Source organism: Colobus angolensis, unplaced genomic scaffold, assembly GCF_000951035.1.
Source record: "Colobus angolensis palliatus isolate OR3802 unplaced genomic scaffold, Cang.pa_1.0 Scaffold221, whole genome shotgun sequence".
Classification (NCBI taxonomy): Eukaryota; Metazoa; Chordata; class Mammalia; order Primates; family Cercopithecidae; genus Colobus; species Colobus angolensis.
The window spans coordinates 2,837,989-2,855,738 of record NW_012115389.1 but is presented as its reverse complement, the minus strand read 5'-3'; the positions used below and the strand labels follow the sequence as shown (position 1 = coordinate 2,855,738).

The following is a 17,750-nucleotide window of genomic DNA, read 5'->3' as shown; positions in this document are numbered from 1 at the left end:
AGGTTTTCCTGGAAAGGAGTGATTCTGCCTTTTTTAAATTCTAGCATCCCCTTAGCAAATTAGAGCCCAGGGAATGATTTCCTGAGATAAGTCAATTCTCTTCTAGGACAATCTCTAGTCTTATCATCATGAGATGGAATAACAACAGTCTGTTATTTCAGTAATGGCACCTGTATGTCCTTGCATGTAAGAAAAGATACCTCCTTCTCTGCCTTGCTAAATGTTTGTAAACTTTGCTTTAATTTGGTGTATGTGCCATTGTTTTGTATGTGGGAGGGGTTTATTTTTGTTTGTTTGTTTGTATTTTGGTCTTTTTTAGTAACTCCAATCCAAACTATTTTCATTTGTGACCTAAAATACTTAGAACAAGAGGTTTTGCAATCTTGAAGACCGAATACATTTTTACTACTAAATGTAAGGCAGGTTTGAGCCACCCAATTTGTAGTGCTTGATTATGGCAACCCTAGGAAACTAGTACAGTTACTCTTTATCTTTATTAGGAGATAAATAAATAAATAAAGAGTGCTGTAGTTCCTGTTGTAATCCTTAGGGAGCCAATATTGTTGATGAGACCCAGCACCAAGCTAGAGGCCACGTTGAGCTAGCAAGAAATAGGATAGTTTTTACTGTCAAAGTAATTAGCATTTAGAGAGTTTCTCTTATAGGGTAGCCTGATGTCTTAGTCTATTTTCAGTTGCTATAATAGAACACCTGAGACTGGGTAATGTATAACTTATAAGGATTTGTTTGACTCACAATCCTAGAGGCTGGGAAGTTCAAGATCAGACAGCCACATCTTGCCATCTTTTAATAAGGGCCTCGTGCTATGTCAGAACACAGCAGAGAATTGGAAGGAGAAATGGGCACACACAAAGAGAAAGAGAGGGGACATAAGGGGTTGATGCACTTTGTAATGATGAGACTAATCCATTCCCTGGAGAACTAATTTATTCTCATGAGAAAGACATGAATACATCTTAACATCCTAATCACTTCTTAAAGGCCTCACCTCTGTACACTGTTACATTGTAACAGGCAATTAAATTTCAGCATGAGTTTTGGTGGGGACAAACCACATCCCAACTGTAGCACCTAGCTACCCACTCTATTTTTAGAGTGGTTATTTAATGACCTGGCAAGATCACTGTGCTTGTAAAAGAATCCACCATGAGTTAAAGAAAAATAGTTTCTGGCTTCCAATCTCCTTTTGGCCTCTCTCTGGAATGGCATATACAAGTTCAGTGATCACTGACTTCAAAGGTGGGGTGGAAGAGGCTGAAATAATTTTTTCTCCTTTCTTTGGTTGGTTGCTCTCTCTGTTTGCTGCTGAAATTTGTGTAGGATAATGGAATGAACGTGGGAGATAGGGAACTATAGAAAGAGTGGAAGGAAGGGAGAGGTCTTTTCTAAATTAAACCCCATGTGCTTGGGAGACCCTTGGACCCCGAAGGGCTCCTGACTGGCTGGGCCCACTCCTTCTGTATATGGAGCCATGGGGCTTTTCTCTGGCTTCCCAGTTGAAGCATTGTCATGTGATTTGATGCTCAGCATTTCTGAGACCTCATGGCAATTTTACCTTGTAAAACTCCCATTTCGACATTCTGAACTTAAGTAGAAAATGGAAATATAAGCCTCTTTTTTTGCTCTTAATCCATTCCAGAACTATAAGTCCCTGGGTTCTTGGCAACAACAGGTGTTCCTCTAGATTTTAAATTGAGTGTGTGTGTGTGTGTGTGTGAGAGAGAGAGGAATATCTCACTAAAACGACAGTGTTGTCATCAATTTTGGCTTCATGGAGGGTCTTGAGCTGGGTGGAGATGGGAGGAAGCTATCCTTGTCCATGTGGTTTGGAGACTTGCTCTGAAAAAGAGACCGTCTACTTTCCTTTTAGTCTTTGTTTTGATGACATTTGTAGTGTTTACCAGGAGCATACAGTTATCTGGAAAATGCAGACTGATGACAATAGTATTTGAAATGCTCGCAAGTCTGCTTCTAGGTTGATGGAAAGAATGTATGTTCCAAGGTACAAGTGCTTGTTGACTTTTCGGATGCAGCCAGTCTGTGCTCTTTGTCAGGTAACTCAGAATCACTTCACAGAGGCTGTCCTTCCTATCCATTTGACAAGCACTTAAAAGGGCAGTCTTAAGTACTTTACTTCATAGTTTATTAATTTTTTTCCTTCTTTAGTTTGCAATCTACTCAGAAACTGGAAAATAATTTCTTTTACCTTTTTCCTCTTTCTCATTTAGGCTGAAATTGATTTCTTTCTGAGCGTGTAAGAAAAAAAAAAAAAAGAAGAAGCTGTGGTTAATACAATTGCCTTTGCTGAACAAAAATAAAAGACTAGTTTACCTTCAAGCTGTGCAGTATCAGAGTAAGGATCTGCTCTGTCACTCCCAGGAGATTTTGATAAGAGAGAGTGCAAAATTTCATGATATCTACATAGAATAATTGTAGCAAATATGAGAAGTAATAGAATTGTTTATTTGGGGATGAGGGTGGGGTGGGTATTTTTGTGTGTGTTTGGAAAATTGGGAAGCTGGAAGATACTCTTAAATCCATCAGCTTCTCCAGAACTCTTCTCAAATGCTTATTGTCATGACAACCATCTCTTCATAAACCAAGGCTCTGAGTGTAATACAGATGGGGCTGGTAACAAGGTAGGATTGCCATCTGCTTTGTTTTCTCTAAGGGACTTTTTTTTGTGATCCCCAAGTCTCATCCTCAAGTCTGAAAGTCTTGACTTATTTTTGTTTCTGGAGTCAGATAGAGCTGTGAGATTAATTCTTTTCTTCTGACAAACTACTTCCTCACCTGTAATCAAACAACTTACTTGTTGTTAAATGGAGGGGAAAAAGGGTAATTATGTGTGTGTGTGTGAAAACAAATATACATATTTTAATGATTTATTTATTTGTCTACTTTGCAAAGTCTCCTGTGAGGTACCTAGTAATTCAATAATACAGTCAAGCATGAGATCCAGAAACAAGTAGGAGTGAGGCGATCATTTTCCCTTGAAACAGGTACAATTGTTACTGCTTTTGAACATTTTATTAACACCTGTGCTCCCCGATGGTGGGGCTGCATGAAGCTTGTAAGTAGTTTCATCATTCTTATTAGGCAACAAATAGGAGCGTAAATTATTTAGGAGAGGAAGACCTTTTCTTGTTACCAAATTTGGAGAGAAATTTGCCAAAGAAAGGAATGTTTACAGGAGGGATACTGCTTAATATCTTCTTACTCCCCTTTGCCAAAGATACAAATGACATTTTCTCATATCAACTTCCAAAAAAAGTGAGGCCATAAATTTTTAAAGGAATATACCCGGTATTTTAAAAGTTTGTATATATCGTGATCAGAATTAAGATATATCCAGCTTTTGAAAAAATATATATATTTAGCCATTAAAAGGTATGTGGTAAACTAAACTGATGAATAAAGGTTATGGGAAATATTTCATAAAATTTATATTTGAAGTAAAGAATAATTTCTCTCTTTGTATTATAGTTATTTTATATAAGCTACACTATGAAATTCTAAAACCTTAATTTCTTGAGGGGCTTATGCTTCATTTTTCTTTCTAAATAGAGAAGAAGTTCATACACTGCTTTTATGTCCTATATGTTGATGTGTAAAATTTTACAATATAAAATTCTAAAATCTTAATTTCTTGAGAAGCTTATGCTTCATTTTTCTTTCTAAATAGAGAAGTTCATACACTGCTTTTATGTCCTATATGTTGATGTGTAAAAATAAATACTAGTGGGTGAGTAGAATGTAACTACAATATATTATACACACAAACACACAGGATGACTAAACTGTACACATAGGCTGATGTCCAGAGCAGGGAAAAGCTGCTAAAGAATTTTTGAAGTAGAGTTAGAATGCAGTTTTGTGGTTAAGACCAATAATTTTTCAAAGGAGCATTATAAGGAGTGTGGTTACTTGGGTTGGAGTTGAAAACCGAGCAACAGTTGAGCAGACTTGAAACCAGTTTTGTCTTTAGATTTCTTTTCTTAACGATTGGTCTCCAATGAGTTAGCCACTCATTGTACTTAAGGTCTTGGCAAAGGAGAAACTTTCTTCACCGTGTAGTTTATACCTCATGTATGCATTACAATAGAGAGGTCCAGGAAATACTGCAGGCCCTCTATTGGCTTTTATCCCCCATTTAGATAAAAATGAGGAAGAAGTAGAATTATCACAAACAATCCCATTATCACAAAACATCACCTTGAATCTGTATATGTAAAAAAAAAAACTTCTCAGAGTAAGATGTAAGTTCTGTTGCACTGTTCTGAAGGAATGGGTAATGTCAGAAATGTCTTCATTACATTATATAAAGTAATACACGGTGCTGTTATCAGATTGCATAGTCAAAGTTGGCAAGTTTGCAGATTTACATAGATATCATGACTTTCATCATTCATACTTCTTTCAAGAAATGGTCATCTTAATATGGGATATTTATTTGAGGCATACACCATTTATTTTAAGAAGCAGTACCTTTGTTTATCATAAAACTTCTGGACTAAATTCTTCCAATTTTTTTCTCTAATGAATTCAGTTTCCCACCCCCCCCCCACTGATTTTTAATGTGTAGCATTTGCCCGAAGAACACCACTTTGTTTCCTAAGGCAAGTAGTCACTACAAGGCAAGTTTTGTTCTGTCTATCCCAAGGCAAATAGACAGCAGCAAACATAGTGTGGAGGGCTGCTGTGCTCAGTAGAAAACCATCAACTATTTCTAATTGGGGGTGTATGAAGACAGCTGCATTCTGGACATGCTAAAACCTCTTGAAATGCTTGGAGTGTAATAAAACCCAAAACGTGCTTTCCTTTCTCATTTCTTTGCACATTTATTTTAGGCAAAATGTAATCCACATGCTCTTGTTCCCTCTCCTTTTACATCATGAAAAGTGTTGTTTTTCAGGGCTATTCGAGGTCCAGGAAGCCCTTTTATCCTTTTTATTAGGTTATGTTTATGTACGAATGAAAAGAAAAACATAAACAGAAAACACAATATGACATCATGAATGAAGGCAAGCACAAACTGCCCAATTTAAGTTTGAAGTTTAAACCTAAAGTATTTTAAAACAAAACATTTCTCTTGGTGTTTTGCAAAAGCATTGCTTTCTTCTATTGGGCAGAAATTGCAGCCTGTTGGGCTGAAGTAGGGAACAGAACTAATATGTATTGAGTAACTACCGTGGCATTCTGGGACATCTGCTAACCCCTTAATTTTTACAGTAACCCTAAGTGGTAGGTCAGTCCATCTGCATTTTACAGACAGGAAATGCTTTCAGAGATATTAATTAGTTGGCTGTAGACCACAGAAGAATTGAAAGTCAGGTCTTCTTGACTTTTCAGCTCATGACTTCATTACTTCTGCCCTCCTCATTCTGTTGGGAGATGGGTGGGAGTGTGCCCTTCAGATGATCAGAAAGTCCCATGTTGGGATGTGATTTGGAAATAGCTAGTCATCAGGCCAGAGGACGAAAGCTATTGTAGCTTCAAGAAAGAAAGAGTCATCTTGGTATTGGCAAGGTGGTTATTTAGTATGGCAGCTGCATAAGAGCACTGGACAGGTGGTATGATATGGGATGGGGGTCAGGGTGGGTGCTGCTCACACCCCCTTATTACAGCAGAGCAAAACCAGAATAGTCACAGTGATGGTGATGTAGGGCAGGTTTGAGGGCAAGCTCATGTTCTTCTAGCATTGAGACTCACAATATTTCAAAACAAGTGATTATTTATTCCATTACAATTTATCTTGGTGATGGATATTGCATTTATTTTATTTTCTAACAGTAGTACATATTTGGTAAGAGTTGTTTGTGACTTTCTTTATTTAAATGGATTAAACTCATTTTCTTAAAATTTTTTAATGTTTGTCCTGTTATTGAAGACAGCTTAAAGTGTTACAGAATGGGAATCCTAGCTTTAATGAGTCTGCATATAAAAGGGTCCAAACAGTTTTTTTTTTTGGAGAAAAGGAAGGTCATTTCAACTGTACTATAGGTACGATAGGGTCCATGATCCATGATATGGCAGTAAGTTACTATTCTTTAGAGAATAAATTGCAAAATATAGGACATGAAGACTGCTTGGTATTCACATAGGAGTCTAGTTCTTCTGATACTGTATGTTCTATAAGCGTTCTCCCAGAAATCCAAAGTTTTATTTAGCTTATAGCCATCATTGTGCCACAGTCTCCCTTCCATGATTTATTTTTTCCCATACTGTACTCTTGCACTGAGTCTTTGGCTTTGAAGGGGAAAGAGATGAATTATTCAACTCTTCTTCTATTGAGTAAGAAGCCAATACAGAAAAAAATGCAACAGGCAATTTCATGACTGACATTTTGGAGAACATTGGGGTCATCATAGGACTGAGAAAATGATTATCTCTTTTGAAGGTCAGGAAACCAGTATTTTCTCCAGTGAATCTATGGAGGGAACCAACCACCTAACTTTTTGTAAATAGCACTCCTCAGGGAAATGTTGCTTTTTTCTTTTGTAGTGTTTCTGCTTTAAATCTTCATAGACTGTATCCCATGGAAACAGGAATATAATGACTATAGCACTTACTTCTTTTCATGTCTCTACTGAAGAGCCACCCTGATTTATCTTTTCCTCCAAGGTAGTGTGGAACTTTACCAGGATTTAGATTATATTAGTCATTTTGCTTGGAGATCTCTGCACACTTTTCAACATCGTTTCTAGGAGCCTTGCCACACCCAGTAAAGGAGGATGAGGCTTCAAGAATCTCTTGGCGTACCAAGGCAAATTAGGCAATTTGTAAGAAGTCCCTAGCAAAACAGAGTGGAGAAAGGGCTCAGGATCTCGTGAGGCCTGGGGCAGGGACATCCCATGAGCTCCTTTCACAGTCAACACAAAGTTAACATATCTTGGAGAAAAAACTGTTACTGTATAATGGAAGGCAGAAGGCAGGGATGTCTGTGCTTGGTGATGTAGCTGGAAGTAGTGAGCTGGTTTATGATGGAGGGGTAAATTTTGCCATAAAAGAGACACACATCAATTTTATTAGCTAGATTACTTCCCATACAGGGGTGAGGAGTGAGGATTTTAAGTCATTTCTCTCTGTTTTCAATATATCTGGATTCACTATTACTGGGACTCGTGAATATAGACTAGGGATTAAAACCTGAGTTTGCTTTTAAAAAAATTTTATTTTATTAAATGAGATTTCTGAGCAACTGATTTCACCTAGTCTTATCAAACTATTGTTACTACTTTTTCAATATGCATTCTGTCCCTCCTGTGTGAAGGCCACAGGGCACCTGCCCCCATGTCATTAAGATGGAGGTCCTCAAGTGATGAGGGGATGAGTCACCTCTCACTTACCACCTGCGAGAATATCTACCACTGATACCTCTCCTTATGTCCCGTAGCAGCTGCTAAACTCCCACCTTATTATTAGCGACAATTTCTAGTGTTTAAGAGAGAACGGGATTTACTTTTTGAATGCCTCTAAGTTATTATAGCAGGTTCATTTAGAATTGCATATCAGAACATTCTTCCTATTTATCAGGAAAATAAACCAAGGTCTTGAATGTCTGTCCATAGTTGGCCCAATATAATTTTGCTTGGGATTTATTACATTATTTTTCTCCATTGGCTATGAACTGAAGGCATCTCATGGTATATTTATTCGATGCTGAAAAGGTAGTTAGAGGCTGTGAGGTAAAGTCGAGACCAGTATATTAGAAGAAAAGAGACACTCCATCTAATAATCTTTCATAGTCTTCACATTCATTGAGAAGGTTAATTGATAACCTTTCCTGCACACTGTCTCCCAACCCTGACCCAGGAACTTGCAGAGCACACTGTGCAACAGATGTAATAACCCTTGTCCGCAAGCAATATGCACAGCTGGGAAAGATAATTAAATAGACTCTTTTTGAGAGGTCTACAACATTTCAACAGAAGGATCGAGCAATCCTGCTGGCCTCCAGCTGAAAAGTATTACCAACAGACATACTTCAGACAGATTCCATGATCACCATACTTATGTGGCACAAGTGCTTATGAGGAGCTTCTTTGGCTTCCAAAAGGTCACTAAAACTGTTAGACCTAAATAATACTGGAATTGTAAAGTGGGAATTAAAAATTATAATTCCATTTAACATGTATAGTTGCCATCAGAAAGTGGGTCTTTGGTTTTCCATATGGATTGGTTACCTGATCAACTGCAGTTCTAACTCATGAGAAACCCCCAGATCTCATCCCGGGTGATTCTTTTTGAGGTTTATTTAGGGTGTTAGATAATCTGGGGCAGGTTTCATCATGGGTGGCAATACTACATATAGCAAATGTCATGAGAAGAGAGAAAAAGCCTCCCTTTTGAATGTTAACATTTCTGCAAGTAAGTTTAATTCACAGTGTAAGTTTACATTACTATTATGAGACTTAAAAGATTGGGGTGAAATCTTAAAGAATTATGAAATTAAGAAATGAAACCCAGAGGGCTTTCATTTTAAGTACTGATGACTTAAACCAAAACAGGTTTGGCTTATCTGATTAGATCGTGGGTTGTGAGAAAGAGGAGCATTTACTGCTGCATCAGGAGATGTTTCCTCGAGAGCAAGGCTAGCTCCGTTTGACCCAGAACATCCCATAGGTAAATCACTGCACACTGTGGAGATACCTATTCCCTCCCTGCCCCAGCCTCCTGGGGATCTGAAACCAAATCATTGCTTTTTCATCTTTTACTTTTTTCTTATGAGCGAAGCCACCCACTTTCTCATGTTTCCTGATGCCAAGTCCTTCTTTACATGAGTGGAATCCACTCTTTTCAGTGGAAAGACACCTGCTCTGAGACAGGCTATGCTGTCATGTGCATTGGCATGGCTGAGTGATGTAGTGGAAGGTGCAATAAATTTAAACTTTAAAAAAGCAAAATTTGATGGAATCATGCATCTTGTGCCTACAATAAGTATATGGTCTAGCAGGATTTACAGATACATGCATGATTAATTTGAATACAGTGTAGCAAAATGATCTGTTGAAAACACATGAGAAGAGGTGCAACATTATTAGTCATTAGGAAAATGCTCATAAAGCCACCGTGCCTGAGTGATACCTCTGTATATCTACTAGAATGTATAAAATCTAAAAAGACTGACCATACCAAGCATTGGTGAGGATGTAGACCAACTCGTGCTTTCACGTAGTGCTGGTGAGAATGTAAATGGTACAACTACTTTGTAAACAGTTTGACAGTTTCTTAAAAAGTTAAAACATCCACCTGGCATACTATATCCAGATATCCTACTCTTACGTATTTAATCAAGAGAATAAAAGCATATATCCATACAAAAACTTGTATATAAATTGCTCGTAGTAGCTTTATTTGTAATAGCCAAAAGCTAGAAACAACCCAAATGTCCAATGAAAGCATACATTGTATTTATTTATGGGATATATCCATGCAATGGAATACCATTTGGCAATAAAAAGAATCAACCACTCATCATACATGGAACCACATGGAAAAGTCTTAAACTAATTATGCTGAGTTAAGAAGTCAGACAAAAAGGTAAGAGACTGTTAGGAGCTGAATTAGTGTGTTAAAAGTGGCAATGAAAAAGGAGAAAATTATAGCTACCTCAAGATAGAATTGATGAGCTTTGATTATGAAATGATGGTAAGAGAGGGGGCCATAGATTCTGAGGTCTGTCTCTAGCTTTGGTTTCCCTATGCGGATCATTATCTATTTGTATATAACAATTATCTGAAAGATGGTACTTAAGCATGTAAGAAACGATAAGCTACCTGTTTAATGCTGAGCTTTTGTTACCTCCAAGAACCCCAAGAAGAAACATCCTGTAAGCAGACCATTAATACTTGATTGTTAAAGGAAAACAAAATTCAATTTTGTCTTTTTTATCAACACAAGTATAGCTAGCTAATAAAAGTGTAATATTCGTGAGAGAAAAAGGAAAGAACACACACACACATACACTCAATGGGATTCCTAGAGCCATTCCCATGGATAAGAGGGAAGGAAGGGTTGAGGTCAAAGAGAGAAGGGAGGGAAATAAGACTACGATGGGATATCTTAGGGCAAAAGAATAGGGGACTGATTTGGAAGGCAGCAAACTTTATGGATACTTGATTTATTTAATGTCCCTGTCACTCTGGCATATCTTAGTGTGCCTGGTATGTGATTTATTTAGTCACTTGATACAAATTATCTAATTAAGTGTAGCTCAGAAGAGATAGTGTCCATTGTGGTCAAGGACCCAGGTTTTGGCTTCAACAGACAAATAAGCTCTCTGAGCATCTGTCTTCTCATCTGTACAATGGGAATATCAGTTCCTACCTCTTCAGGTTGTTGCATTCATAAATAATTGTGTATAAGAAACATTAGGATTGCTTCTAAGGGCTCAATAAACTTCCTTCTTCTTCTTCCTCTTCTCCTCCTCCTCCTTCTTCCTCCTCCTCCTCTTCCTCTTCTTCCTTTTCCTTTACTCCTTCCTTATTCCTTCCTCCTTCTCATTAACATTATTAGGTAACCTCAATACTATCAGTAATGATTGGAAAAAGCTTTAATCTCCTAGTTCACCATTAGAAAACAAGAACACATTTTGGTGGTTATTACCTGAAGTAATCATACTATCACCTTTTTTTTTCATCTAACTCATTATCCCAAGTGATTTATTTAAATGTGGAGTTTTCTGAGTCTTTCTTTTACATATTACAAAAAATGAGTGTGACTTAGGGACAAAGAAAAGAAATAGAAATTTGGTGACTTTCATTCTGCTTGTGCTCCAATTCCTATTTGGTCTAAGACAAGTAATTTAAATTTCTTGCACCTTAACATCTTCTACTCAAACAGAAATGAGAGACAGTCACAGAGTGCTATGATAACTGTCTAAGTAGAATGCACACAAGTTTTCACACTGAGTATAACTTTATAGAAAGCTAAGTGTGTTGCTCAAGTTGGTACATTTATGTAGACATGACACTATGGCACTAAGAACTTAATGCCACATTGAAACTCACTGAGATAGCTAGATTTTAAAAATAATTACTTGACTTCACTATAAAGTATGTTCGTATTGCATTTACTCCATCTAGTAGAAAATAGACTTTGTCAGTTCAAATCCCTGTTGCATTAATTTCACCAGTAATGAGTCTTTTTCATTTGAGTCAGCAGGGTTTTTCTTGCTTGTTTTCAGGCTTTGTGGATTTGACCCTCCATGATCAGGTCCACCTTCTAGAATGTGCCTGGCTAGAGATCCTGATGATTGGTCTCGTCTGGCGCTCCATGGAGCACCCAGGGAAGCTCCTGTTTGCTCCTAACTTGCTCTTGGACAGGTAAGTGACCTGGCTGTAGCTTAGGAGAAGCATGTTCTTTATGATCATAGTTCATTCATGAAACTATTTTATTCATCTCTCTGTGAAGCTTCAGAGAACTTTATTAGGTATGTTTACTTGACAAATGGGTGCACTGGGGGTGAGGAAGGCTAGTCAAATTCACAGAAAGCTAAGGATAACTTTCTTCTAGACATCACCTCAGAAGAACTCTAATATTTCTAACACACACACACACACACACACCCATTATGAATGGTAATTTTCTAACTCCATCTTCAACTTGTGTCATATAAAAATTATAATAACCTCTCTTTAATTAAAATCTATTTTTGCTTCTTGTACATCCAAACCACAATAGTCCGTTCATTTTCTTCTCCAGTTTTCCCATCAGTAAAATGAAAAAATTTGACCAGAGTTCTGAAGGTCACGTCCAGGTTGACAAATTCATTTTCGTTTTCAAATATGTTACCTTCCTTAACATACCATTGTGGGGTTGCCTCGGAATGTGGGTCCCATTGGTTTTTTTTTTTCAGTCATTGCTTAGAGTAATAGAATTTAGATATTACTCAATAGCATCTGCCACTGACAGAGTCTCCACCCTGCACCACCTGCTATGCTAAACACTTTACATACATCATCTCATTTAATCATCACTGGACTCCTAGGAGACAGGAATGTCATCATCCATGTTTTACCAGAAAGGAAACTAACTCTCAGAGACATGCTGCTACTTGCAAAAAGGAGAAAGCTCGCCAATGGTGGAGCCAGAGTTGAAATTCAAGATCTTTCTGGCTCTGGTATGCTCTATTACCTCCTATCCTGAGCACATGGTCTTCCCACTCTTTCCTGTTCAGTGATGCCTCCTTTGGTCTGCTGCCACAGCATTCTGTTTTCCAGGTAAATCTTGTCTTTGTGGGCTACATAACATTTTGGATGAGAAAGAACCATTTTGTTGTTTCTTGCAATCCTATTTTGCCTCTGTGCCAAGCAGTCTAAGGCTGCCAGGCTGCCCACAGTGCATCTCTGCATGGTCCTTTACTTCAGAGCATTTCACTATCTTTCTACACCTGCCAAGCGCCTGGAGCAGAGTTGCAGCAAAATTTATTTAAGTACTGGAGAATTGTACAAGGTGTTGGTTATTGTTTTGTCATTTTGTGTTAATATAGCTTTTGAAAAACAGTGGTGATACAGTTCAAGAAGCAGATTTTGCTGTCTGTGGAATATATTTTGATATCACAGTTTCACAAAATTATCAAGAATGGCCACTAGTCTTGTTCCTTAGAACTGTACTCACAATGTATTCTGACAGCCTTCTAGAGGATGTCTTTACTGTGTTCTATCTTTCCATTTCTTGTTTTCCTTTCCATTTTTTCCTATCTCATTTCTCCTCTCTTTTCCTTTGATTTCCTCTTTCCTTCTTTCTCCTATCCTCTTAATTTTTTTGTCTTCTAGCAGTGTGGTTTTGTAACCAAGTGATACCAAGTTTCAGACGAAAATCTTAGACCACACATAATATTTCCCTGCCTACTGCCCAGAGTGTGTCTACCATGTTTAGGTTTCTGGACATTCATAACTCATTTGCTCCTTGATTTCCATCCTCATCTGTATCTATCTTCTTTTTTAAAATTTAATTCAATTTTTATAACATTGACACAATTGTGCAGATTCATAGGGTATATAGTGATGTTTTGATACATGTAATGTGTGGTGGTCATATCTATCTTCTTGAGTACACACTTGCTTGAGGACAGTCATCAAATAATTGCATTTTGAATATGTAAAAGTTTTTGACATTACTGCACCCAACACACTCACATTCCCAATGAGGTGATATGGCCTAGAATTTTATCAGCTACAGCCTTCTCTTTCCTTTCTCTACACTCTACTGGTGGCTAATTTTCTTTCCATCTCTCACAGAAGTGTGATTGACTAAAAGTTCTCATCTCTATTCATTCATACTTTCTAAAACTTCAGATTGGAAGTTTTAATTCCCTCTAGACCAGGATTTGTCAATCTCTTTACTATTGACATTTTGGGTCAGATCATTCTTTCATTCTTTCTTGGTTGAGGCATTAATATTGTTTGGCTGTGTTCTCATCCAAATCTCAAATTGTAGCTCCCATAATTCCCATGTGTCATGGAAGGGACCCGGTGGGAGGTACCTGAAGCATGAGGGAAGGTCTTTCCCTTGCTGTTCTCATGATAGTGAATTTCTCATGATATCTGATGGTTTTATAAAGGGGAGTTCCCCTGCACATGCTCTCTCTCTTGCCTGTTGCCATGTAAGATGTGACTTTGCTCCTCCTTCCACCATGATTGTGAGGCTTCCCCAGCCACAAGGAACTTGAGTCCATTAAACCTTTTTCTTTGTAAATTACTCAGTCTCAGGTATGTCTTTATTAGCAGCTTGAGAACAGACTAATACAAGGGGCTGTATTGTGCATTTTGGGATGTTTAGCAGCATCCCTGGACTTCACCAGCTAGCTGCCAATAGCAACATCCACTTCTTACAGTTATAATAACCAACGATGTCTCCAGACATTTCTAACTATCTTCTGTTATGTCAGGGGTGGGGGAGGTAAAATTGTCCCTGGTTGAGAATCACCACTCTATGCTTTCCCAACTCAATGTTCTATAGGCTCCTCAGACACACCATACTCTAAACTGAACACTTTATCTTCTGCAACAAGTCTGTTTGTTTTGTCTTTTCTTTTCTGTCTTGGTGACATCAACACTCACCTAGACACTAAAGTAGAAGCTTTAAGTTACTCATGGATTCTACCTTCTCCCTCACCAAATTATCCAGTTAACTATCAGGTCATCTAGGAACTGCTTCCAAATCCAGACCTCCCCTCTGTCCCCATTCCTCTGCATGGCACAGGTCCTGGTTGTCCCTGCTGCAGATTCCTTGCTTCTGTACCACGGACTCACTTTCTTGGTCCTGCTACTCCTTCTTTCAGTCCATTTCCCATAGTGCTGCTGGAGAAGACTTTCTAAGGCACAGCTGTGATCATGATGCTTCCTGACTGACCTTTCAGTGACTCTCTCAATTCTTAACATGGAGAAACCCCATCTCTACTAAAAATACAAAATTAGCTGGTCATGGTGGTGCATGCCTGTAATTCCAGCTGCTTGAGAGGCTGAGGCAGGAGAATCACTTGAACCCGGGAGGCAGAGGTTGTGGTGAGCTGAAATTGTGCCATTGCCCTCCAGCCTGGATGAAACTCCATCTCAAAAAAAAAAAAAGAAAATACTGTCTGTGCAGACTTCTTATCCTAATAATCATGAATCTCTATTACAAGTGTCTCAAACACAAATTTCTGAAGAGTCATAGGTGACCCAGTGAGCCCTTGTCCAGGCTAAAAACACCTGGGGCTGAATTCAGAATTTTACACATTTGAATTTCTCTTCCATTGCTTCCTAGAGACCCTCCACCATTACAGTTCCTTATCAGAATCATATCTACTTATAAGGCTCATTTCACGTGCTGTCTTTTATAAAATCTTCCTTCAAACTTTCTCCTCTTCAGTCTTTATATATAAAAGGCTTTTCTTTCTTTTCCAAGTTCCTGTTGTAGTTGGTTTTCTTTTCTCTTTATTATTCTCATTCCACCATATTAGTTATGATTGGATGTCTTATCTTCCCTACTAGCTCATAAACTTCTTGTGGTCAAAAACCAGATCTTGCTCATCTTGTGTGATCTCGAGTTTACAAACTCTTGCACGATACCCAACGAATGTTTGTTAATTGCACGGGTCAAGGTCACCCAGGTGGCTTGTGGTCAAATCAAAATAATCTACATCTTCTGATAGTCATGGCAGCTGTTACTCCCATCCAACTCACTTCTTGTGCATTGCTACTTATCAATTTCTGGCTTATTCCTTTAAAAACACTGCGGAAATATATATCTATGTGTTTTGGAAAGATTTTCTTAATCTATAAGTGCATTTGGCATGTGCTTATATGTCTGCTTATATGCCACCAACTTGTTATGCAACTTTGAAATTCCAAATGGGGAAAAGCAAAGACTCTCATCTTTACCATAACCAAACCCCTTATGAAGCAAAATCCTTAAGGTCTCATTACAGGTTAGAATAATTAGATGATATGATTTGGTTGTGTTCCTACCCAAATCTCACCTTGAATTGTAATAATCCCCAGGTGTCAAGGGTGGGGCCAGGTGGAGATAATTGAATCATGTTTTCCCCATACTGTTAATGTGGTAGTGAATAAGTTTCATGAGATCTGATGGTTTTATAAATGGGAGTCCCCCTGCACAAGCTCTTTTGCGTGCCGCCATTACGACGTGACTTTGCTTCTCCTTGCCTTCCGCCATGATTATGAGGCCTCCCCAGCCACGTGAAACTCTGAGTCAATTAAACCTCTTTCTTTTGTATATTACCCAGTCTCAAGTATGTCTTTATTAGCAGCATGAGAACAAATTAATATGTTAGGTATATGTTAATGATGAGGAATACATATACATTTATATTTAAATATAATTACTATTTACAAATAACATAAGATATTAAAATATGATCTATAGTTTTAAAAATTATGTACTTTTCTAATCATTAATATGCACTAAATATTATTAAATTTCAATATTGTTTAATTACCATCTTGGTGTTTGAGGATAACTGCTTTTGATGGCATTGATAGATGCATTAACAGTGAAACATTGTGACCAACAGCCCATCTGAGATTTTATACATGTAGAAGATGGCTTCTGAGTGACCGTTGAGAACACTATTTATGTCTTTGCCTTACAGGTTCCTAACCCCTTTAATAAAATAGAGCTCTCTGATGCACATGACACATGGGTCTTCCTTTTGCTCTTGTCCCATCACATTGTACATAGTAAACATTTTAGTAACAAATGGTAGATACTTGTAACTTTCAAAGCTAAGTGATTGACAGCTGAGAGGCAGATGATGGTAATTTCATCATTTTTCTCATATCTCAGGCATTGTGATGCTACCTCTGGAAGGTCTGCAAGATCAACTGCCTCCATAGGCTATTTTCAGTTGCGTAGAAATAGGGGAGAAAGATAGCTTGAAGTCAGTAGGAGCCCTGCAACCGATGGATTACCAGTGTTGCTAACTGGAGCCTGGATTTCATCTTCAGTTGGTTGTAATGATGTCTTGTTCTCTCAAATCTTTGCAAATCTAGGCATTTGTAAGACTATCTTATAGGTCCCTTACAATACCATGAGGATGCTAGAATTTACCCTAGTCTTTCCTTGTAATTGCTTAAATGTTAGTATTGGCAAATGGGGTTTGGTGATTATAGGAGTAAAAAAACCTGCTGCCATCCCACATTTGTGAGCAGAGGATATATTTCCTGTCTTGTGTCCGTTTAAAAAGGATGATTGCTTGATTGGCTTCCTGATGACAACCCATGATATATTGATTCTCTTAGTTTATAACTTTCCTGGTAGTCATATACTTATAGGCCAATTTTATCCTTGCCATGCTTAGCCTACTCACAGTTTCCAGTTCTTCTCTGTATCCTGCAGCAGTGAGTTCCAAACACTTAATGCAGTCATCTCTTCCTGTCAAAACCAAGAAATAAAGGTTATTATAAGGTATAAATAAAGAACCCAGTGATTTCTCTTAGGGTGTGTGTGTCCATGTGTATGTATATTTTACAAGAGGAAAGTTAAAGATACTAAGAATGCCTGTGAAAGTAATCAGGAAATGGAGAAAACTTGTTTTCCATTCTAGCACCTAATCCTTTGGTGTGTTTTGGCACTAGAAAACACAAAATATGTCCTCTGTGTCTACTAGGAATGCCTCTCTTCATTTAGCCCTGCTTGAATGCTCATGATGGAAAAATATAGACTGAAAACAGGAGCAAAAGTGTTCATCCTACTCATTCATTGTGGGCTCTCTGCTTTCAAAGAGATGTTAGAGATGTTAGTAAATGGTGCTAGAAGAAACAATGCAAATTGTCCGTTCGGTGAGACGATTCAGTTTCTAAGGAGCTGGTTTACTGGCGCCGTCCATGCTAACAAATTCTGAGAAATATTTGCGGATTTCTCAGTGAAGCCAAAGCACTCTCTTTTGACTCCTATTTACTCTCAGAGAAAAAAACTATTCATCCATTTGAAAAGCAGGGACCAATTCAACAAGCAGAATATTCCCTCTACTAAGCCTTTGGCCAGAGAGTTGTTGCTCTAGTTCTTTCCATCACTCCTGCATGAGGAGGCTCTGCCTGCAGGAAATAGTATTGGACAACAGAAAGTTCTTTTACTTGTAGGCATAAAATAGGAATAAATTCTCCTCCTTAAGAGAAAAACAGGTTGCTGCATCAGAAAGAACATTTGCCTCTTCTACTAAATAACAGACTGTTTTCTGATGATAAACTCATTTTAAATAGAAAAAAAAAGTCATTCTCTAC

General features: G+C 37.9%; 1 protein-coding gene across 6 annotated transcripts in view; it reads left to right on the top strand.

Annotated features, from left to right (window-relative positions):
* The window catches only part of ESR1 (estrogen receptor 1), a 415,435-nt gene that overhangs the window by 317,594 nt on the left and 80,091 nt on the right, over positions 1 to 17,750 (top strand). For all 6 annotated transcript variants that reach the window (XM_011943764.1, XM_011943767.1, XM_011943763.1 and 3 more), the window contains one exon: positions 11,210 to 11,348. In XM_011943764.1, coding sequence (XP_011799154.1) covers positions 11,210 to 11,348 — 139 coding nt within the window. The remainder of the gene's footprint in view (positions 1 to 11,209; positions 11,349 to 17,750) is intronic.